Source organism: Triplophysa dalaica, chromosome 6 (genome assembly GCF_015846415.1).
Source record: "Triplophysa dalaica isolate WHDGS20190420 chromosome 6, ASM1584641v1, whole genome shotgun sequence".
NCBI classification, from domain to species: domain Eukaryota; kingdom Metazoa; phylum Chordata; class Actinopteri; order Cypriniformes; family Nemacheilidae; genus Triplophysa; species Triplophysa dalaica.
This window is the reverse complement of record NC_079547.1, coordinates 8,846,500-8,872,058: the sequence shown is the minus strand read 5'-3', so window position 1 is coordinate 8,872,058 and position 25,559 is coordinate 8,846,500. Positions and strand designations below refer to the sequence as shown.

The window sequence follows — 25,559 nt, the reverse complement described above, 5'->3', positions numbered from 1 at the left end:
TGTCTATTGTTCAAGACTGGCTTGACACAAGGAATGCGACAGCTGAAACCCATGTCTTGCATACGTCTGTGCGTAGTGGATCTTGAAGCACTTACTCCAGCTGCAGTCCACACTTTGTGAATCTCCCCCTAAGTTTTTAATGGGTTTTGTTTCACAGTCCTCTCCAGGGTGCGGTTATTCCTATTGCTTGTACACATTTTTTTACCACATCTTTTCCTTCCCTTCGCCTGTCTATTAATGTGCTTGGACACAGAGCTCTGTGAACAGCCAGCCTCTTTTGCAATGACCTTTTTTTTTTTGTCCTCCTTGTGCAAGGTGTCAATGGTCGTCTTTTTGGACAACTGTCAAGTCAGCAGTCTTCCCCATGATTGTGTAGCCCACAGAAATAGACCATTTAAAGGCCTTTGCAGGTGTTTTGAGTTAATTAGCCGATTAGAGTGTGGCACCAAGTGTCTTCATTATTGAACCTTTTCCCCATATCTAAATTTTCTGAGATACTGAATTTGATGTTTTTCATTAGCTGTCAGTTATAATCATCAAAATTAAAAGAAATAAACTCTTGGAATATATCAGTCTGTGTGGAATAAATGTATACATTATACAAGTTTCACTTTTTGAATCGAATTAGTGAAATAAATCAACTTTTTGATGATATTATAATTATATGACCAGCACCTGTATATATGATGCTGTTATACATGTGCTGTCCATTTAAGGTCACAGTAGGGAATTAACTTCGATCTTGAATCCCGTTAATCAAAATGAACTTTTTCATTTCGGCAGAATATAAATAAAATGTATTTTAATATAGCCCAGTGATGAAGTTATGACGCTAAATCGTCATCTCTGCGGTGGACGCGCAATAGGCACGTTTCATACGTAATATATAATCTGATAATTTTTTTGTTTTATATGAACTGGTTTCATAATTTTTCAGCACAAAACTTTTGTTGTTATTGTGAGTGTACACAAAAAAATTTAGACAATTATAAAATTCGAATAATGAAACCGTGACTACGGCAAGGTAGTCGCTGAGCTTGCGCCTCCTATGAGGGAATGCCGTGCTGATTACCTCGAGGTAGCGTGAAAAGGCTACGGTGAATTCAGGAAATGTTAAGGTGTGTGAACTGCTGTGTGTTGTGTTTTTTAGAGTGAGTGAGAGCTCGCCGTAGGTGATTTGGCGATCTGATGACGGAGGTGAGAGTGGGGATAAAAGAGAGAAGAGGTCTACGTCCGAACCTGCCAGTATCTGCGCCCTGATGCTTGCTGTCATGGGAGGCGGCTCCAGGGCCGGGGCATTGGGCGGGACCAGCATCCCTGCTGCCGATGACAGTGAGAAGGAGGGACGAGCCTGGGGGAGAGACATGAGAGCGGGAATATCAGCCGCTGGGGCCGTTTGCAGGGCCAGTCTCAAGCTACTGTCGTTGCCTGGGCCAGAGACCGGAGGGAAGGCGGGGAGTTTGACAACGGGGCAGCGGGCCATTGACTTCAAAAGGGATTGGAGGAGGAGATCGCGAGGATGTGTTGGTGAGCTGGGGCCGCTTGTGGAGCCATGCTCGCGCTGCAGGGCGGCTCGATGTGTTGCGGGCTTGAATGGTGCCTGGGGATGTTCCCTGCTTGAGCTCTGCTGAGTGGGGTAGAGACTGCAGGTGGGCGGATCTGGTGTCTGGGGCGTGGCCCAAGCTTGCAGAGGGACCACTGCGGCGGTTTTCAGACCGGAGGTCCCTCCTCGGTTGAGTCTGATCCGGCCGTAGATATGGGGAATGACGGACGTGCCTCGGCTTTCAAACCGTAGTACAAACCGTACAGTTCGGCCTTGTTCATCCGCCGCGAAAAGTGGACGTCTGCTTTAATAAGCGCTTGCCATAATCCTATAATCGTCCACATCTCGATAGGTGGGATGGAGGGGAGGATGGACGCATAGGAGGAAGCTGGGGACGTCTATACCTGTCTGGAAGGCGGTGGTGACTGTGTGCCACTGCGTCTCGGGGTAGTGGAAGAGGCGCGGGAATGCCGACGGCCTCTTGGAGCAGCCGCGGGTTTATATGATGTATCCCGGCGTGTGCTGCTGTGCTGACCGTCGCTTGGGGACGCCTGCTCCTCCCGAACTTAGTTAATAAAACATCATTTGGGGAAATGGCAGCACCCCCTCGGATCGCAGCGATGACGAAGACGGACCCAGGTGAGAACATGGATGAGCTCCTTGTGAAGCGCGGAAGGGGCATCCCACTCCTTCCGCTCCTTCTATGAAGCCGCTGGCTCCTCTGACCCCGACAGGTCCCTGTCCGAAGCCGCCAGCGACATGAGCTTGTCTTTATCTCCCGAAGCGCCAAACCGGATCATCTCTGTAGCTTCATCAGCGGGACGGAGGCTCTCATCCATAAAGAACACTGGAGGCCCGGGAGGCCGAGAACGCTGACAGCGGTCCAGCTCTTTATCTCACCGGTGGAGGGGCGAGTCGCTGCCTAGCAAAATCTCAGAGGGCAGCGAGTCTCTGAACCTTAAGCACCCGAACCGGAAGGTCATCGCAGTGCGAGCAGTTAGGCTCAGAGAGAGACCCCTCTGCATGGGTCAGACTAAGCCAGAGCACGCAGTGTGAGTGTTTGTCCTGCGGGTCGATAGGCCCGAACATAAGGTGGAGATTGGGATTCCCATAGCATTTTTAACGCAATGTAGAGAGAACTCTCTCGAAAGGGAACTAATGCAGGAAACTTTAGGCACTGAACAATTGTACTCTAACAATACTGCAAAGCATACAAAACGTTAAAAATCACGCTAAATACTATTTATTTGTAAGTTGCTATTGATAGAAGACAAACCTGTATCAATGCAGCTATCATGAAGAATAATCACTAAAGGCCTTTAGGTCTCAGAGAGTAAGAGCACAAGTAAGAGTTTTTTTTCAAGCCTTCTTACTCTGAAACAGACATATAAACACAGAATAACGTAAAAATTCCCATATTATAAAGAAACCTTATAATAATATATTACATAAATGTATTTAGTTTTGTGACCAAACAGTTGGGAAACAAAACACATGTGTGTTCCAGTATATTGTGAGTGCTCTCAAAGGGGCAGCAGTATAATAATGATCTCTGTTTATAATATTCATCAAACAACGGGCCCAAAAACAATCACTAATATTAAAGGAATTGTGTTCTCTAATAGGAGTTGTTTACAACAAATAAAGGAAGAAAGCAGCTTTAAGAAAGAATTGCTTTAAATATGGAAAAGTGTTGAAAGAGTGTGAACATGTACAATAAAATAATTCAATCATAAACAATGATTTGTATTAATATTTAATTGATTTATTAATGTTTTAATTACATTTCAATTAAGTTTTAGGGATTATTTTTTCTTACCTCACCCCACAACTCTAGTGTTACTAAATTAAAAGCTGGTGCCACCTCTCTCAAGTGTTAGTCTAGAGCCCTGTCCAGACAAGTTTAAGTTTACATTAGTGTTATTTATAAAAAAATTGTTAACTGAGGCTTACTGCTCTAGAAAATATATTAAAACTAATGTCAATACAGTTCAAGTAAACCAGTTAAATGGTTGTTTTTGTTATAATTATTAAGTTAAAACGATTCTAGCGTTCTGTGGCATTGCTTTTGCCATGGCATGAACCCTGCCCTCAAATTGAACCGAACTGAACCGAACCATTGTCCTAAAACCATCGTATGAAGCGAACCGTGGCATTGTTGTATCGTTACACCCCTTTTAAACGGATGTGATATCTGCTGTGTTTTACACCTATTTTTTTAAATCATATTTTTTATCTTATAACAAAGGCTTAAATTAGATATGTGAGAGGAAAGCGATCACATCACGCTGTCAATCCTCCTTTCTCTATGACCCTCATTTCTCATCATAGCATACAGAGAAACAGTTAAAAAAGAAAAACATGTTATATGCTAATATTGAGCAGGTATGCAGGGAACACGATTGTTTAGGCGGTTTACACAAGTAATGTGGCATGTAAAAAAATCATATCATAACAAAACTACATGCCGGTTTTCGGAATAAACCTATATACTGCCCAGTACTAGAAGGCAGCAATACTGATGATCAAAGAGAACTCATGGGGAAGAAAGAATAGGTTTCAAGCAAAATGTTCCAGATGAGTAGAGCAGGAACGAGACTAAGTGAAGATATTCCTGGATTCACACCATTTCTTGTTAATCGTCAGCTGTCCTGAAGTTTAGTGGTTAGAGTATGGTGTTAGCAAGGCCAAGGTCATGGGTTCGATCATCAGCTTGTTAATTGTCAGATTTCCTATAGCTCAGTGGTTAAAGTATGGCTTCCTAGCATCACCAAGCTCATGGGTTCGATCCCAGGAATTGCACATACTCTTATGAAAATGTATAGTACTGTATATTGCAATGAAAGTTGCTTTAGATTAAAGTGTCTGCCAAATGTGTCAATGTGATCATGAATCACACTCCACCACCTTTGGATTTACCGGCGTCAGCTGTTCTGTCCATCCGTAAAACAGAGAAGTTAATTCAATTACATTTATTTATATAGCGCTTTTCACAATGTGCATTGTTCCAAAGCAGCTTTACAGGACCAAATAAGGAAAACACAGAAAGGTAAAATACAGCACTGTGCATGGTGTTAATAGAACAAGCAAGATCGTCTAATAAATAATATCTAATAAATAAATAGATAGATGCAGTGTCCCGATGAGTAAGCCAACACCACCCTGCTGTGGCGAGGAACCCAAACTCAAATGAGGAATAATGGCGAAAAGAAAATCCTCGGAGAAACCAGGCTCAGCCGGGACAGATCTCCTCTTACGTGTCATAGCTGCACTCAGTGACCTCGACCAAAAGCCACAGAGCAAACATCCAAGAAGGAGAGGGAGAGCCTACCACCGCGACACAGGAAGTTCCACCTTCAGAAACATTGCAGGTCCAACACCAGAAAACAGAGGAACTACCAGGGAAATATAGTAATGGCATAATGTAACTTTATTAATCTGTTGTCCGCAAATTTAAGTAGCATTAAATACCAAGTATTTTAACTTTTGCATTAATGTGACAAATAGTCCGTCTTTGCTCTTGGTAGGGGATGGAATTTCCTGAGCTGGGATGGTCAGATGGTCACCTTTCAAAAAAAAAGGATGTTACAGTCCCTAATGTCCTGTTGGAAGTGTATCCTGGCTCCAAGATTCTCCATCTTATTCTGTAAGGATTGGATAATGGCGAGTAGAATGCTCGGCATGTTAGGGCTTTGTGCTCTTTTACTTACTCTGTTGTGAATCCCACCGCGTTTCCTGTGGTGTTTCTTTTGTAAGTTGCCTCTAACAAGTGGCCATTGTTTATCTCAGCGCTCCAAAGAATTTCAGATAGCCACAATGAATAAGAGGATAAAGTGTCCCAGGTTAGAGATGTAACGGTGTGAACATTTCACAATATTATTATTTTTATTAAAATGTTTTGGAAATGTAAAAGAAGTACTTGGAAACCGATTTTAATACGGACTTTACCTGTACATGTACTTTTGTTTGATTTACATCAAATATATAACATATTAGTCATGGCACGTTGGGGGCATGAGGTCAACGTTTCCTAGTTCAGATTAAACAACTCTAAATCAGATTTTCATATGAACTCAACACAATCAGAAAATCATCTGTCTGTTTGTATAAAGAAATATGAAGTAAAGATGTGTCAGTATGTCAAAATTTCCACAAATTAATTTTTTTTGGATTAAAGTCCTCGTGAGTGAAGCACTGTCATCACAAACTCAAAGGAGCAGACGTGAATAATTAAGTATGTCTCATGTTATTTTGTTCAGAATGTCAATACTCCGGACTCCTCATTTACTCTCCTGACATAAATGAACAAAACCTATTACAGGCTCTTGTCCTGTCCAGACTGGACTATTGCAATGCTCTACTGGCTGTACTTCCAGCTTGTAAAACCAAAACTCTACAGATGATCCTGAAAGCAGTGGCAAGTGTGAGTCGAGAGAGCAGATGTCACTGATTTCGTTCTTAGGTTACATTGGCTCCCTATAGTCGCTCGCATCAAATTCAAAGCTCTGCTATTGTCCTACAGGCATCCCACTGGTTCAGCACCTCCATATCTTCACTCGCTAATACGGATGTACCCTCTATATCCATGCGCTCTGCTAACGAAAAACGTCTTTTGGTGCCATCCCAAAAAGGAAAAAAATCACTCTTACATACCTTCTCTGGATGTAGGTTGTACTTGGCTTTGTACACTTTGGTAGGCTAACTGAGACCAGCCTTATTGCACTTATACATTGTTGCTCTTGTGTTGAAGTAATTGATTCTATTGTTTACCTAATTCGTAAATTGCTTTGGATGAAAGCATCAGCTAAATGACAAAATGTAAATATAAATGTTATAAAATGTTATCCACTATATAAAACTATAAGATACGCATGGCATAATCCTTCTCATGAGCTAGCAACATCATGCATCACATGTTCACACCAATTTAGTCTTAAAAATACATATACACACACTAATAATCTTAAAGTCAATAATTCATAAAGTAACTATGGCAACAAAGTACTTCATAGAGCTGGTAAAGAATACTCATAGATTTAAGAAGTGTATCTGATAATCAGTAACGATATAATTGAAAAATCAAAAGAACAGGATGGTGGCGCGACACAGCGCGAGGCTCTGAGTCTCTACAGATTCTACAATTTTGCTTTGTTTTCCGCTCATCCCGGGTTTGTTTGTGCAGAACAGCTGTGGCTTAACATTCTTACACTCGAAATGAGCTTTTGGATATTGGTTTCCAAATTCCCAACAGTTTTATCCAAAACCTTGCTGAGATCGCCAGAACACCTGAGGCCACTCACTCTGCCCGGCCGGGCTGAAGTGATCCCAGGTGGCGTCAAGATCGTAAACCACGCGTGGAGGAGTAAAAGCTAAGCTAAAGCTACAACAAACACCGGCTCTCTTTACCCAGCATTTTCCTCGCCAATGTATGAGATTTGACTTGGCAACTCTCACAGCAAAAGACTTTTAAACTGTAATGTTATAATTTTCACGGTATACACGTAATACCTGACAATGCTATTGAGCTAGCGTGACACCACACAATCCGGGCAGATAGAACGGCAGATGGTCATCTGTTCTGAATTACATCAACACCACCATAGACAGTGTCACAACTCAGAGACATATCATCACGTACCCAAATCAGAAGCCATGGATGAACTAGTAGGTGTGCCTCCTGTTAAAGCCATGCAGATCAGGTGATGCACAAGACTACAGTACATCCAGAGCGAACCCGAAGAGGGGCATCAAAGAGGCCAATGACTTTTACAAGCGAGTGATAGAGGAGTACTTTTCCAACTCCTACACTCGACATATGTGGCAGGGAATCCAGGCTGAGCAGCTTGCTGGGGTTTTTCAGAAAGAGCTTTATACCCAAGTATGCTTGCACATACAAGGATTTTGTTTTGGTGACAGGAGCATCCAGTACACAGAAACAGCGACAACAGTAAACAGGGACCATAACACAACAGAATAAAGTACACAGATGATTTAAATAAGGGTATAAAACATTAAGAAATACAATACAACAAACATAAGATAAAGATATAGAGAGTAAGGCTATGTGTGTATGTAAATATGTACACGTAAAAAATAAGAATAGACTATTGTTGTTCAAGGTATGTGCTATATACAGCAGAATGGAATATAATTTACAGAAGTTATATTTAAGTTTTATAAAAATAGATAGCGTATTATCTGGAGGGTATAATTGATATTGCACTTGAGTTATTAGTTGCACAGTGGGTAAAAAATATTACTGTTCAAGAGGTAGATGGCTTGAGGGAAGAAGTGATTTTTGTGTCTGTTTTTTTTGGGTGCTCAGATGCACCGACCAGACAGCAGCATTATGAAGATATGATGGCTTGGTAATAAGAGGTCCAGGGTGACTTTCTGAGCCCTTTTCCTCTCTCTGGATGTATACAGTTCTTGGAGGGTGGGCAGGGGAGCACCAATGATTTTCTCAGCAGTCCAAACCGTCCTATGTAGTTTTCTGTTTTTACAGACATTTTCAACCTCTCTTTTTCTCAAGCAACTGTTCCAACATGCTTTAAATCCCTCATCTATTGTACCAGTGCCAAAACACTCCAGGCAAACGTGCCTGAACGACTACCGCCCTGTAGTACTTACACCCATTGTTATGAAGTGCTTTCAGAGGCTGGTCCTAGCACACCTGAAGGACTCTCTGCCATCCACACTGGTTTCCCTAATGCAGCAAAAGGGGCAAAGGGGATGCAGTTTCCATGGCACTGCACTCTGTACTCACAGACTTGAACAATAAGAACACGTATGCACAAATGCTGTTTGTTGACTTCAGCTAAGCATTCACTACTGTTATCCCATCCATGTTCATAGCTAAACTTGGAGACCTGGGCCTTTCTGACCAACAGACCCCAGCATCTTCGATCAGGCTCCATCTGCTCCACCACCATCAAACTCAACACTGTCCCTTCCTCTACTCCATCATGACCTCCAACTGCAGGCCTGTGAACAGATATAAATCCATCATGAAGTTTGCTGACGATACTACGGTGATCGGTCTCATCAACAACAACGATGAGACTTCCTACAGGGAGGAGATCTAGCACCTGGCCACATGGTGTACAGACAATAACTTGCTCCTTAACATCGCCAAAACGGAGGAGCTCATTGTGGACTTCAGAAAGAGTCAAGAAGCACACATGACCCCATCCACATTAATGGGATAGTTGTTGAGCATGTCTCCAGCTTCAAGTTCCTGGGGATCCACATCTCGGCAGACCTGTCTTGGATGACCAACTCCTCCAGCCTGGTCAAGAAGCTCAAGAGTGCCTTTTCTTCCTGTTGACAGAAGAAGAACCAGCTGTCCCCGGCTATCCTGGTGAACTCCTATCACTGTGCAATAGAGAGCATCCTGGCAGGTTGAATATAATTCTTAAAAGTCATGTGAAACAATTATTTGAAATGTGACACCATGAAACTTCAACTTCCATGAGCCCACCGTGTAACAGTGTTTACATTTACATTTGACATTTATTCCTTTCGCAGATGCTTTTCTCCAAAGCGATTTACAAGTAGGAGAGCATATAAACATTTTGTCAACACCCTTAACAGTATCTTTGGTTTACAAGGCCATGCTACTAGGAGGATTAAAGTTTGTTTGCTCATCGAAATGCTGACTACTATCTGACATCACAAAACACACAAGTCCCAATGAAGAAATGAAATGAATGGAGAGATGTGGCAGTTCAACACCAAAGTGGGGATAAGGTCAAGAATGGCTGGAACCCAGACAGGGAAATAATGTTTGTTGGTCATACCGACAGCATGTTGACTAAACGGGCACAGGCCCTGACACCAGCCCTTGCAAGGACTTTCAGATGACGCCAGCTGCAGACTATGAAAATTATTCCAAATTTGTTTTATGTCATTTGATTTTTTCTGTTTGTGTTTATGTGTTTTTTTTCTGCTGTCAATCAATTAAAAATCATAATCTGATTACATCCTAATATTTTCACATTCAATCTTCAAATTAATATAAAAACAACAGGTTTCTTTAATGGCATCATTTTATGAACGAAAGACAACATTCTGATATTAGTACTTCAACTGATTGATTATTTATATTGATTTTGACAATAATTATAGACATTCAACCGTAAAATTCAGAGCTAACATATCAAACAGGTAGGAATACAGAAATTGAATGACGTTCTCAAACACTTTGCAGTCTTTAATGCTACATTGTAAATTAAATACAGAAGGATTATCATTATAGCTAGAAAACACATTGAATTCCTCTGTTCTTTGATTAGTGACAGGAGTCACAGCAGCAGGTTTAAGAATGCGGCCCATTTAAGAGTTGTCTCTTTATGCATATCTGACATCACTCCAAATTTCACAACTCTTTGCATTCAGACTTTATTCAAGACTTTATTGAAGTCTGTGTTTATGAAAATGCTAGACTTTCTGGCACAATCTTGTGTGGTTTTATTCATTCAACCACAAAAAGAACTTAATACTGATACACTTTCTGACAGATTCTGACAGAGATTCACTGACGCAACCTTTAGCCCGTGACTGTATACACCAGACTGGACCTTGCGTTGTGTTTTGACGCGTCAATGCAACAGTTTAAAAGAGAGTGATAATATAATGTTACGCTAGACAAGGGATATTTTAGTACGTAAATCCAGAAAATAATAATCGCATGCGTTAATGCATTAATGTTGACAGCCCCAGTTTTATTATACACTCACCTAAAGGATTATTAGGAACACCATACTAATACTATGTGTGACCCCATATCGCCTTCAGAACTGCCTTAATTCTACGTGGCATTGATTCAACAAGGTGCTGAAAGCATTCTTTAGAAATGTTGGCCAATATTGATAGGATAGCATCTTGCAGTTGATGGAGATTTGTGGGATGCACGAAGCTCCCGTTCCACCACATCCCAAAGGTGCTCTATTGGGTTGAGATCTGGTGATTGTAGGGGCCATTTTAGTACATTGAACTCATTGTCATGTTCAAGAAACCAATTTGAAATGATTCGAGCTTTGTGACATGGTGCATTATCCTGCTGGAAGTAGCCATCAGAGGATGGGTACATGGTGGTCATAAAGGGATGGACATGGTCAGAAACAATGCTCAGGTAGGCCGTGGCATTTAAACGATGCCCAATTGGCACTAAGGGGCCTAAAGTGTGCAAAGAAAACATCCCCCACACCATAACACCACCACCATAATTGCATTAATGAGAAATTGAACAGGTGTTCCTAATAATCTTTTAGGTGAGTGTATTGTGGCCTTTTGTAAAGGTGCGTTGCCATAGTGTAAACTGTTAAAAGCGATATACAAGTAAACGTGAATTGAATTAAACAGGCAAACACAGGTGGTTTGCAGCAAGATAGTGTGCCGATGAAGTTCGTTGTCCTAGTGAAAACCGACGCAAATTCTTTAAACATGTGTGAAAGCTAGGTAAGTCTAACATTGCTCAATTTTACATAGAGCTTTTATTATATTAATTAGAAGCTTTTCTATGTATGCCTTACTAAACTGCAAGTTTTAGGCAGCTAAATATATGACATGATATATCAGGAATATGGACGACAAAACCGATCTTAAGGGTCAATTTTGAAAGCTGAAGAAATAAGCTTTTTATTGATATATAGTTTTTTAGAATAGGACAATATCTGGCAGAACAACAACTGTTTACAAAGCTGAAATCTGAGGAGGCAAAAAAAGCATAATACTGAGAAAATCGCCTTTGAAGTTGTTAATCAGAGATGGATGAGATGCAAGATGCAAACCAATAATATTTTTTTTCTAAGCCATTTTTATAAAAGAGCCTTAAATATCCTAATTAAACTAAGGTCATGGCTTAAGCTATGCCTTGCCTGTGAAACAGGGCCATTATATATTTAATTTTGTTCTGAGCACACATTGAAGACATGATTATGAATAAAATAGTTTCTCAGAAATAATGCTCTGGTTGTAAATTTGTAAGTGCTATCTTAGATCTTGTTTTAGTAATAACTACTAGTAGCCTCTGTCACATACAGATTTATTTAACTAGCCATTATGGATGTGTGTAGACTCACTTTTTAAGAAATCCAGCATGGAGCTCTCTGTCTTGTTGTGGGCATCTTTCATGATTTCAGCATCCGGGTTGAAAATCTATAGGAAACGACTCTTCAATTGGTGCAATACAATCAGCAAGTACAAATCAAGTTCTACAACAGCAAATTTATGAGTTCAACCACGGCCAACTTTGCAGTTAAGGTAAACTTTGGTGTTAATAAGCTTTTTCTGTCATGTTTAGTTCTGTTTTGTTCCATTTTGATTTAGTTGCACCAGGGGTCCCAACTCGGGCTTCAAGATCCATTTTCCTGCTGAGTTTAACCCCAACTCTCATAAAACACATGAATAAGCTAATCAATGTTTTAGGAACAGGTGCATTCAACTTAGCGCAGCAACACACAGATCTATCGCCGTATGACATTAAAGTACAGTGAGAGCGATTCAAGTGCAAACTGCTCTGTATTCTTTTGAATCGCTCAAACGGTACATTATTGGGATATGACTAGCAATCTGCGCAGCCCCGCAATAAACTAAAAAAATTGATCTCGCAGGCCAGTTGAGAACCCATGCTCTACACCAGGGTTCCTCAAATCTTAACCTGGAGGGCCATAGCTCCAGCCCTGATCAAACTTGCATACCTGTGATTTTCTAGTGATACTGAACAACTTGATCAGCTTGCTCAGGTGTGTTTGATCAGGGCTGGAGCTAAACTCTGCAGTGCTCCTGCCCTCCAGGGTAAGATTTGAGGAACCCTGCTCTACAAACTCATTGGTCTACCTATGTTTCCTAGTTTATCTCCTTGGTTGTTTATTAACTCTTCACCTGTTTCTGATTCCTTTAGTTACATTTCCTGTTATTTAAACCCTGTGTTTAGATCTGTTTAGATCGGTTCGGTATTGATGTTGATTGTTGTCCTTTGTTCTCCAGTGCCTTTTCCTCGTGGATTTATTAAATGACTATGTTTTCATTCTTATCCTTTATCTCCATAGTTACACATAACATTATCTACAAATATTATCTACAAATAAAAATATCAGAATATTGCATTATTTTGGAGCTTGTAAATTTCATTTGTTTTTATCAATGTAGTTTGTAGTTACAGACAGAAGCACACTTTCAGTAATGAAAAGCAGATTTAATAAAAATTATATCACAGAACAGGATTACCACCAGTATGGAATTATTTTGAACCAAATAAAATGAATGCAGACTTTTAAGAAACAAACAAGAATATGCAATGAGAAAGAAGAAAATCACTTTTTTTACTTTTTTTTGTTGCAAATTATGGTTTAAGAATTTGCTTCTGGAGTTCCCTATTGAATTCCCTCGACTCACTCTGGGATTGCCTTTACCTGGCTGCATATGATGCACGTGAGTCAAATAAACAATTAATGAGGTATTGATCATAAAGTATAAAGGGCATCCTAAAATGCGTGGTCTAGTGATGGTTAAACCGAGATGGTGGTATAGTGGGTTAAACCGCTGAACTGGTAAATCAAAGGTTGCTGGTTCGATCTCAGCAGCCACCACCAGTGTGTCCTTGAGCAAGACACTTTACTCCATGTTGCTCCAGGGGGATTGTCCCTGTAATAAGTGCACTGTAAGTCGCTTTGGATAAAAGCGTCTGCCAAATGACTAAATGTAGTCTGAAATGCCTCTTCATAAATCTTATGCCTCAGCAGGTGACTGCGTGTGTGCTTGTTTGAGGCATGGTTAACAAACAATGTAGATCATTCATCTCTCCCTGTCTGAAATATATTACGGACAGGGACATGCAAAAGTTTTTTGGTTCACACACATGACTGGCATTTGGTAGCATGGTGGTGTGGCCATTGCGTTCCCATAATGTTGCTATAACTGGAGAAGTGTAAACGAAAACTCTGAAAGTGCAAATGAATGTTCAATGAATTCTATGTTTTTATCATCATTTTCTTTCTTATTGCAATTTTTTGTTTGTTTATTAACAGTTTGCATTCTTAATTCCATACACAGTTGTGTTTTATTAATTCTGACATATGCATTTGTTATCGGGTAGTTTCAAGGGCATGACTAACCTTCTCCACGTGGAGGGATCTTGGAAAGAAAAAGTAAGGAATGGAGGTAAGAGCGAGAGCTCCAGCAGTGATGAGCAAACCCATCCACCATGCACCGACCCAGCGAGGATCAGAAGGAGTCAACTCCAATGCAGCCCCTGGAGGAAAGAAACTGCAAACCATGTAATGATATATTTTCCTACAATACCAATTTAAAAGTATGGCCAGCTACACATACTGTATACACAAGCAATATCCTAAAATGATCAAACTGGATAATAAAGAGGGCTGACGTTCTCAAAAGAAGCACTTACCACTTTGAATTCGCACTGGCAATAGAACCTCTGAAGTGATTTAAGCTGGATGACAGCTTTGCATTTAAAAACAACAAAAAAGGTAGTTATGCTATTATTTTTTGTTATGCTTCATAACAAAGAAGATTTTGTGTTGATAAATGGATTTGGTGCATTTTCATAGCTTTTTTTATTCTGAGCACTGAGACTATAGGCTCAATGCTCTACTTGCAACCCAGCTTCTGCCACACTCTCTATTTATGAACAAAATTGACCAAGTATAGTAGCACTGATTGCTTCATGAAGATCTTGGGAGACTAATTGTTTGCCTGAGTTAAATGAGCCCACCCACTTGTCTCAATGACATATTTTATAATGTCTATGTGATCGGTTACTAGGATGGTGTAAATGGTTGCTAAAGCATTGCTTGATTTCGTCATAAAAATCCTGAGAGACTGATTGGTTTCCTGAATAAAACAAGCCCACCCCCTTGTCTCTACATAACTGTGATGCAAGTTAATGTTCAATACTAAATCCCTTTGCAATCCAACCCCATGTCTCCATGTTAAAACTCTGCACTGGGCAGTCCATAGGGTGATGAGACTGTAGGCCACAAATTAATCTAACCAACCTCTTGTCTCTAAGGTGTTCTGATGCAGAAATATAGGTCTTGCTAAACGGTTCCTAAACTAATCTCTTTGGTTGCTGTAAGTGTGGCTTCGTAGCTTCATGATGATCCTGGGAGACTAATTGGTTACCTAAGTTTAAAGAGCCCACACCCTTGTCTCTACGACACTTTGCTGCAAAGATTTCTATCTGGGCCTTTTATAATAGGAGTCTATAGGATCAGTTGCTAGGGTGCTGTAAATGGTTGCTACGGGCATGGCTCCATGATGATCCTGACAGACTGTTTGGTTGTCCGAGTAAAATGACCGCACCCTTTTGTTTCTTTGACACTGTGATGCAAAGATATGCCATCTGGGATTTTTGTAATGCCTTATATAGGCATTTTCTTCCCCATTTTAAGTCTATGGGGACATTTGGATGGCTCTTAAATACAAACGGTTGAATAACTAGAAGTTACTAGATAGGTAAATTTTCTGTTGAAAATGTGAGTGGTGCTTGCCATGGCAAAACTCGGCCCTGGGCAGTCATTACGGTGATGTCACTTTAATCCACAATGTTAGGGTTATATATAGGTCTTGTTTAAGGGTTGCAAAGGTAATCTGTTTGGTTGCTATGGGCATGGCAGATGCCAATTGATGATGCTACGAGCCATGAGTAAAACGAACCAACCCCCATGGCTACACAATGTTCTAATGCCGAGATAAATGTCTTGGTAAGTGGTTGTTAAGCAAATCTGCTTGGTTGCTATGGGCATGGCTTGGAATCTGCCAATTGATAATACTCTAAGCCAAGAGTGAAACGATTAAACATGATGTTAGCATGTATTAGCATGATGGTAATATGAAATGCAGAAAAGATATTAATATTGACAAGATGCGTCACTACCATTGAAATGAATGGGGAGGAACAAAATGCTCAATATGGCCAACCTAGCAAGGCTTTGCAAATGCGTAGTCTCTAGGCAACATGTAAAACGTTTTAAGGGTTATTTGATCATAGGAAACTAACTTTATGGTACAGTTTAGGTCATTTTTAAATGTTGCTTTGAAATATGTTTAACTGGAATTTTAGCCAGCGATTGTATAACTATCAGTATTCCTATTCATGTCTTGTTTGAATTACGTAATAACTGCCCTAACTGCCCGGAGGCGCGTTGCAAAGATGGCTGGCGAGTTGCACGACTTCCCTAAATGGACTTTGATTGCATGTTTATAAGGCTGTGATCAGACTATCAGTCTGTAATACGGTTCAATAAAAGGAAAGAGGCGGGAACCGGCGAACATTTAACAAACCACTTATCAAACCACTCACACAAAAATAAACAAACAATAACACAGAAATAAAACACCGGCAGCCAACTCATGGTCGACTGCTGGCCACAAGAACATAAATTTATAGACCGGTGTGCGCACATCTGATTCCAACTATCAATCACGCCACCAGCCCCGCCTCACGGCTCTCATCACGCCTTCCTCACCACATACCCCCATCGCCCCTTACAGGCTGGGAGGTACCACCGAGACTGCACCTACTCCCCCCCAGGGAGCCAGTCTTGGCGTCCGCAGCGCCTGGGGGTATGCACCGACAAGACCAGAGCACCAGGAGCGACAGGGACAAGAGAGGGGAGAGAGGGGAAAAAAAATTGGTCCGGTTCCCTGACACACTGTCGCACGGACCTCAGCCCAGCCAAGAGGCACTCCCTCACGGTGCTATGCGGTGGTGCTGGAATTCTGAGGGACGGCCGCCTCCTGGTGGTTGGCAATGGCTCCTCCGTGTGTGGGCAATGGCAGCGAGTCAGTCCGCCGTTTCCTGCTCCTCCGTGTGTGGGCAATGGCAGCGAGTCAGTCCGCCGTTTCCTGCTCCTCACCTTTATGGCTGTTGGTAGCAGGATTCCGGCTCTCTGCCAACAGCGCCAACTCCTCCGGTCCCTCTTGTCCCAGGAGCACGGCAGCGAGCCTTCCCACCCAGCGGAATCCTTGCTCTAGAACCACCGCCTTGGGCAGCCGCTGGCGGACGTCCCTCGTCCGCACTGCCCGAACTCCTCAGCACCGTGATGCCCCTCAGCAGTGAGGGCTCTCAGACAGCATGTCTCTCCTTCCTCCCGGGTTTCGGCACCAGTGTAATATGGTTCAATAAAAGCCATATTTTTATTGAACCAGGAAGGAGGCTGGAACCGGCGAACATTTAACAAACCACTTTAATAAAAACAAACAAACAATAACACAGAAGTAAAAGACCGGCAGCCACCTCACTGTCGACAGCCGGCCACAAGAACATAAATATAAACTTAACACATGTCCGGGCCCGGTCCTCTCTCGTTAGCAGTCCCATCACTCGTCCTCATATGCTCCTCTTTTCGTCCGTGAGATATGCGGCACAGGTGTGCGCAAAGCTGATTCCGCCTATAAATCACGCCACCGGCCCCGCCTCACGGCTCTTGTCACTTTTTCCTCACCACACAGTCCAAATAAGATTTTTTTGTGAACATATGATTGAAAAAACATATTTAGCAAGTGAGAACAGCAAAAACAATCATCTGAAATCGGAATTTTACCAATTGGTTTAAAACTACGTAAATTCTGGAAATCCGTTTCAGTCTGACTGCACAGATTGGATATGAGTTGCTTTTGGCTTACCACGTCCGCACCACGTGAAACACCACAATAAAACATAAGAGAGTCAGATGTATCAGAAGATTGAAGGCTGCTGTGTTGTCTGTCCGCTGGAAATCACAGGAGGACTGATTAAAGCCGCGCGGGCATACCAATCTCATACGCTTCAGCAGCAAGATCATTAAATTATGTTTTTATTAACAAGGTTCGGAAGAAGATTATTAACTCGGCTGGCTTTTGATTAGCAATCCCAGCAATCAACGTATCTGCCCTTAAATAGTCAAGCCGCCTTATCCCCATTCTCTTGAATTTCTTGTAACAACGCTACTCATAAGACGTATATCACACAAACACAGCAGCTTGTTTGCTTGACACGGTAGTTTTTCGTTCCGACAAAACTATTCCTAAATGCAAAACTGAACTAACGTTTTCAACGATACAGGGCGGCTGAAAGGTCTTCAAAGGGATTCTATGGATTTAAAGCACTGCAGCCATGCAGAAGGCTAGCATATCCTATCCGTACAAGTAAACATTTCCACATTTATCTTCCCCACATAATCTGTATGTGCGCATATTCAGTATGTGGGCAGCAGATAAGATAAACATTCAGTTTAGTGTAACTCTTGCGATTCATCAACGAGTACAATACAGAATTTAAGCATCTGTCACTGTTACTGATTGTTTGTTTGGGTACACGAACATGAACGAAGTTTGTTGGCGGAGGGAGTGCACTACAGGGGAAAATAACCACTCATTAATGTCGATGTATGGTGACTTTGTCAGACGATGTTGCAGTATATATCAGGATAACATTTTAATAGTGTTTAAGTGTTTAAAAAGTGACCCATTGTCAACATGTATTATCATGGGTAGTGTGTTTTATATTTGTTTTTGTGTCTTCACAACAAAGACAAAAAAATATATAAATGGAAAAAAGCTTTATTGTTAACTTGTATTACAGTTTGTGACAGTTTAGTTCGGTTATAATATGACTGCAAGTCTGCATGATAAACCTATAAACCTAATGAATATTGTCGCTTAGTGTCGTACAATTTTGACTGTATTAATTGTTTCCTCTTCAAAAATTGCTCTTGAGAAATTTTATATGTATTGTCCCCCCTATTGTTAAATGAGATTTACGCCCATGCCTGTAAGTATATTTTTGTAATACGGTTCAATAAAAGAAAGGAAGGAGACAGAACCTATTTTATTTATAATCCTTTGTTACCATTCCCTGCTGTGATGCGAGCTTGTTTCTATCTCACACAGACTCTGACACTTGAAAGTTAACCAAAATGTTCAGTGTCCATACGCAGGCTGTAGATTTGAGAGCAGTGTGTATTCAACTTTTAATGCACATAAAAGTAAAGCACATAGAGAAGACAACTGGAAGATGTTCAAGAAAGAAATAGTTACAGTTGATATAAGTGATGAAAACGAAGACACTAATGTTGCAGATGAGCAAATGCCGACAGAAGACATGGGGGAGATAGATGATGTCAGTGAAGTAGCTTGTGAGATAGATCTTTATGATTTGGAAAAGCAGTTAGAGCACAACCCCAATTTTATCACCTGTAAATACAATTGCTTGGGAACCTGGGGTGTATTCCAGAAAGCTGGTTATGTGACATACCCGGGTAAGTTGAAGGGTTAGTTAGCTGATAACCCCAACTTTTGGTTCCAAAAACGGCGACAACTTTCAGGGTATTTAAGAAACCATAGCAACTCACTCTCTGAAGATAACCTGCTTCTGAGCAGTTTATGTTCCAGGGTTAGTTCATTTGAATGAAATGCTACTAAGTTATAGGTGTTCTCTGCGGATGTGTGTGCTTTTGATGAGCATCAAGTGGGCGTGGAAGCACAGATTACGTATAATATATTATAATTTTTCAGCAATATTGCAATTACATTTCCTATCTCACCAATCGCAATTTAGCAATCACAACTAATTTATTTATTTATTTATTATTTAACCTTTTAAAATGAAATAAACTTTAAAAATAACAGCTTAAATTATTTTATTTAAACTTTAAGTATTTATATTAAATACTGTGTATACTTTGAATTAGGATAAATATACACGCCTTACAATTTCCAAAAGTTAAAGGATGTTAATAGTGAAGTATTTTAACTCCAGACCAATTGCACATCATCACTCTTGTCCACTAATTATGCAATATTTGATGGATTGGGTCAAAGATATTTGTTGCCTAACGGTTAGAGAGCCTGATTTAAAACTCAAAGGTTGCATTTACCAGCTGGTAGGTTTTCAAGGCATTATTAGGTGACCACCAATGGGATCACCAATGACATACTGTTCACATATTTAAATAATAATTTAATAACCATTGACATACTGTATTTTTCATACTGACTGTATTCCTTAAAAATGTCTTTCTGATCTTCAGCCTCCTTCTACTGTTTAGTATTGAAAGGCCTTTCTCCAAATAACAATTAGCCTTTCAGGATAGGCCGTTTCCACCTCTTTTAACATTTGGAAAGCCATGGCCTTTAAGCATACAAAGTAGAAAATAAATAAATAAAAAGTACACGTATTTGAAAGGGATATATGAAGGCTGCCTGATTTATATATATGATTGGGCCTAACTCTACCTATGTCACAGCAGACATTCATCATCTGCTGCAAATTAATTATCCTTCATAGTGAAGTCTTATTATGACCAGTGTAGTATTTTCTAGAATTAAAAGAGTCTCCCTTAATATGACTACATCAGCAACTACTGCAAATAAAGCTGAAAGAATCCATAGTCAGTTTTCAGAAAACCAAATAAAAGTAGATTTTTTAAGGAACATACAGAGAAGGAACAAAAGATAGGTTTAATACTGTTAGGTTTAATATTATAGTATAAAAATAGAGCATATACTTAATTAAATAATAAATCTATAGCGTTAATGGTTTTATAAACGCATAACCTAAGTAATTCAATTTTAGGATTTTTATCCTGCACTTTATAGACTGATGCTGTGAAAAAAAACTCTTATTTATAACTTTGTTTTACAGTCAAAAGCGTTAAGCTTCCCGGCGGTTTACATCGTGACTCGTCAAATCTGTGAGCCATTGACAATGTCTTTCTGTGAGTGAGCGTTAACTCTGGGTATGTTTCGGGAGGTTGATTAAACTTACTCTTCTCAGGTGTTTTTGAACAGACATACTGTCATGATACGACATGGCAGAACCCAATTGCAGGCAGAGACGGATGGTAGGGGTTAAAAATGAGGCTTTATTAACAAACAAACAGGCAAAACAAACCCACGAGGGGGAAAACAAGACAAGATGAACTGATGACAAAACAAGGACTAAACTAGAAAACAAACACTTAATACAATCACTAAACTGAACTTGCAGGAGACGAGGATGTTTTAAATGGAAAAAGCACAGGATAATTAACAAGGGGCAGGTGTGTGTAATGAAACACTAATGGGAAGGCAACAAGGAAACGAGATGGCGGGAAACACTGACGAGACACGAGAAAGAGCATGCCAAGCCAAAATATAAACAAAGCCAAGGCAATGCCATGACTCCACCGCTAGACCAAGAATAAACATGACATGATGGTGGAATCATGACACATACCCTGAGTAAGCAAGGCTTGGGTTAATCAACCTAGAGTTCAGGATTTAGCTGACGGTAAATTAACCCTGATTTCTGGAATACACCCATGATGTTCCGAATATGGTAAGAGGCGTGAAATTTCCCTCACATTCTTGGAGCATTCAATCAATCACTAAGCACTGGTTAACTGGCCAATCATAGCATCTTCGCCTCTCAGAGCGATGAGCTTTGTAAAAAATCAGCGCGTTTCAGAGAGGCTGGGCAAAGAGGAAATACAAACATGTGGAAAATACAGCATTTTTTATCCTTAAATCATGTAAACACATTACATTACATCTAAAACTAACGATAATATTAGTGTCATTTGACCCCTGTAACACTTAACTCTGTTTCCCTTTCTGTCGGTCTCTCGACGTTGTGTCGAGTCGACAGATGGGGTTCGCCCTTCAGAACCTATCAACTCTAACTACTATAGAAGAGGCCAATGAAATTTGGCTAATCAAATTTGCATGCCGGTCTCCTCCCCCGGATATCCGGTATAAAGCATTAATTTACCTTTTGTTCTTCAGAGCCATTGCTCATGACTAAGAACAACACGAATTCAAAGAATTGTCCAACAACATTGCCGGATCTACGATGTAGAGCAGCAGATTGTCCCAGCCTGCAGCGACCTTCCCCTGGCGGTTCCAGAGGTGTTAAGAGAAATTTCTAAAAAAGTCCATTCAAGGACTGAGCATTCTCCAGCGGGGCATGTCCAGTTGTTCTCTTGGGTGCGGCACCCTCATCGAGGAGGGGGACGGACACGATAGCTGCATCAAATGGCTGCTTTTGTAGACACATCTTGCCCTCACTGCAGGCAGATGGTCATCCAGAAGTTGCATTCACAGGTGGCTGTCTTCCTCCGGGAACCAGACACCACTTCGTCTGCTACCTGGGCTTTGACCTCGGTGGCAAGCAGCGTAAGTAAAATAGGGACCTCTGCGAGTGTAAACCCGCCAGCCAAGCGCTCACGGGCCGCTCGCACCCTGCCTTGCTCTTCTCACCGTTCCCCAACCGATGGTGGCAAATCGTCCGGATCCTCAGTCACGTATTCGAAAACAATGCGTGGCGACGATGAGATTTCGCTTGCAGCATCGGAGGCAGACTTTCTGGCATCCGACGCTGAGGACTCCGAGCTCCCCCTCAAGGGGGGTCAAGCACAGGAGGAAGCAGATGTGGAGATGTCAGCCAAGCTTACCCGGGCGAGCCGCGTGGTTCAGGGGGTTGGAACACGGTGCCAAACCGCGCCCACCCCCAGTGCCATTCTTCCTAGACGTGCATGAAGAGCATGAAGAGAGAGGCATCACTGGTGTCAAAGGTTTACGCTGCTGCGGGCCAGGCTGCCTCCTCTCTTCACGCCATGTCCATCCTGGATGTCCACCAGGCCAAGGCGTTAAGAGAGCTCCACGAGGGTTAGGCCGACCCGGGTATAATGCAGGATCTCCGAGCCTCCACTGACCTCGCTCTACGGCCTTCTCAGGGCCTGGCGCCCACTTACTCGCAAAGAAAGTTTCCGTTCCCCCTGGGTGTCCCTTGCAGCTGCTCTCACACTCCATTCGACTGTGTTTGGCAATTGACCTCATGTCTTGGCGAGGCGTAAGGTCGAACACTCACAACAGCCAGCACTACTCTCAAACTGACTGTGTGTGCAGCTGTTTCGCCAGGCAGGTAAGTCGGTACTTCATTGTTCCCAAGAAAGATGGCGTATCGCGCCCCATTCTAGATCTGCGTACCCTGAACAAGCACCTTCACAAGCTGCCATTCAGGATGCTCACACAGAGGCGCATCCTGACATCCATCAGGTGTCAGGACTGGTTTGTGGCAATCAACCCTAAGGACACTTAAATTCATGTCTTGATCTTCCCTCGACACCGGCCGTTCCTACGGTTTGTGTACAAGGGGCAGGCGTCCCTTGCGTCCCTTTCGGTCTGTCCCTGTCCCCATGGGTCTTCACGAAGATCGTGGAAGGCGCCCTTTCTCCCCTCAGGGACATAGGTGTGCCGGTACTGAACCATCTCCACGACTGGCTTATTTTAGCACACTCGCTAAATCTGTTGTGTACACAAAGGGACCTTGTGCTCCGGCACCTAGATCGATTGGGACTACAGGTCAACCGAGAAAAGAGCAAGCTCTCGCCGGTGCAGAGCATCCTCTTTTTTGGCATGGAACTCTACTCCGTCACCATGTCGGCGGGACTGTCCGAAGTACGCACCCAGTCAGTGTTGAACTGCCTGAAACACTTCACGCAGCCAGCGGTCCCCCTGAAACAGTTTCAGAAGCTCCTGGGACACATGCCGTCCTAAGCGGGGGTAATATCCATCGGGTTGATCCACATGAGACCGCTCCAACACTGGCTACAGAGTCGAGTTCAGAGGAGAGCGTGGCACACCGGCTGCAGGCTCCCCTCTACCGACGCACCCTAACCCCCTGGTCTTCCATGATCTTTCTCCAGACTGGGGTCCCTCTTGGGCAGGTTACGAGACACGTCTTGGTGATGATGGATGCCTCCCTGCAGGAGTGGGGTGCAGTATGCAATGGGCACACAGTAGCAGGGCGTTGGACGGGCCCCCTGCCTGGGCTTGCATATCAATTGCCTAGAGTTCTGGGCTGTGCTACTTACACTGAGGGGGCTACGGCCTCTCGTGCAGGACAAGCACGTGCTGGTCCGCCTAGACAGCACTACAGATGTGGCGTACATCACCAGGGAGGCGTTTGCTCACGACAGCTAACACGACTTGCCCGACGCCTCCTCCTATGGAGTCAACAGGTGATTACAAAAACGTGTTGACACACACATCCCAGGCAACCTGAACCAGACAGCCGATGCGCTTTCTCATCAATATACGCCTCGCGGAGAGTGGCGACTCCACCCCCGCGCAGTCCAGCTCATTCCGATGCTGTTCGGGCAGGCCAAGGTAGACCTGTTCGCCTCCCTCGACACCGCCCATTGCCCGCTTTGGTACACCCTGCCCTTGTGCAGATGCCCTTGTGCACAAGCGGAAGTACGCCTTCCCCCCAGTGAGCCTCATTGCACAGACTGTGCAATGTCAGGGCAGAGGAGCACCAAGTGTTATTGGTTGCGCCGCATTGGCCCAACCGCACTTGTTTCTCAGAGCTGATGCTCTTGACAACGACTACCCCCTGGTACATTCCCCTAACGGAGGACCTGCTCTATAAAGGGGAAGGGCACGTTTTGGCATCCCAGACCAGACCACTGGAACCTCCATGTCTGGTCTCTAGATGGTACGAGGAGATCCTGAGTAGGCTACCCCCCTCTGTGGCGAAGACCATCACCCAGGCTAGGGCCCCATCTACTAGGCGGGTATACGCATAAAAATGGGGTCTCTTCTCGTCCTGGTGTCTCTCTCAACGAGAAGACCCATGGAGGTGCTCAATCGGGATCGTGTTGTCCTTCTTACAAGAGAGACTGGAGACTAACATCTCCCCCTCCACACTGAAGGTGTATGTAGCCGCTATCGCCACTCGTCACGACTCAGTTGATGGAAAGTCTCTAGGGCAGCACGACCTGGTCACCAGGTTCCTAAGGGGCGTGAGAAGGCGGAATCCACCTCGTCTCTGCTCCATATCCTCTTGGGACCTAAATGTGGTTCTGGCAGACCTCTCTGGGCCCCCCTTCGAGCCCCTCGTAGGTTCCAATCTTCCTCATCTTTTGAGTATTTCATTTCAATTCAAGTTTATTTATATAGCGCTTTTCACAATTTGCATTGTTCCAAAGCAGATCTATAACATCTACAACACAAATATAGATTAACATATTTATTGAGTGCTACAGTGTAATAATTAGAAAGGCATTTCTAACAGCATGTGCTGTCTTTCCCCCGCCCCAAATCTTTGTGCCCTTTTTTGTTTGTTTCGGACACTGCTTCTAAAAATGTTGGTGAACGGCCCTGATCGTTACAGTATTGTAACCACAACTAATGCACTGTTACTTTAAGTAGGAGGGGCATGATGCGGAAGTCGCAGCAGCAGCGTGTTTAGATTGAATGCTGCTAAAATGCTAAACCACATCTTTCAATTTACTTCATTGATATTTCCAACATGAAATCGCTGCTGTTTTTAAATCATAAATTAGTTATACCAACAGATGAAAGCTACAGAAAAGAGAAGCAAACAACGTGTGTTACTTACACGGTGAGTAACAGAAACAACTGGACCCTAATAACCGAAGCCTGGATTTACAGTTAACATTTTGTTTCAGATATGATAAGTCATGCAGTAAAATCATACCCAGTTTTATATATTGCATTGATTACTGTTAATACTGTGTAACAGTAAAATTTTGTTAGTATTTATTAAAATATATATTTTGTGTCCATTAAAATTCAGCTCTGTTCTGGTGTGTGTGTGGCTTGTAAGTTACTACAAGCTTTTGTTTTACAGTAATATTTTCATTTTCAATTTCCTTTACCACAGAATTGCTTTTTATTAACGGTTTGTCATGAATTTCACTTCATACTACTGTTCCGCATCATAATTACTTAATACTGATATGGTTAGACCTGAGCAATTATTAAAAAGTTACCTTGTTTTTCAATTTATAATACTGTTCCGGATCATGAGTAATTACTTAATACTGATATGGTAAGACCCGAGTAATTATTAAAAAGTTACAATGGTTTTCACTTTATAATACTGTTCCGGATCATAAGTTATTACTTAATACTGTAATGGTAAGACCTGAGTAATAACTAAAAAGTTACTATGATTTTCACAGAATAATTCCATAATAATAAAAGATTAATACTATTTTATAAA

General features: G+C 42.1%; 1 protein-coding gene across 3 annotated transcripts in view; it reads right to left on the bottom strand.

The window, feature by feature from the left end:
• The window catches only part of slco2a1 (solute carrier organic anion transporter family, member 2A1), a 96,145-nt gene that overhangs the window by 32,546 nt on the left and 38,040 nt on the right, over nucleotides 1–25,559 (bottom strand). For all 3 annotated transcript variants that reach the window (XM_056751443.1, XM_056751444.1, XM_056751445.1), the window contains 2 exons: nucleotides 13,660–13,796; nucleotides 11,626–11,701 (listed from right to left, as the gene is read on the bottom strand). In XM_056751443.1, the coding sequence (XP_056607421.1) occupies nucleotides 11,626–11,701; nucleotides 13,660–13,796 (213 nt within the window). The remainder of the gene's footprint in view (nucleotides 1–11,625; nucleotides 11,702–13,659; nucleotides 13,797–25,559) is intronic.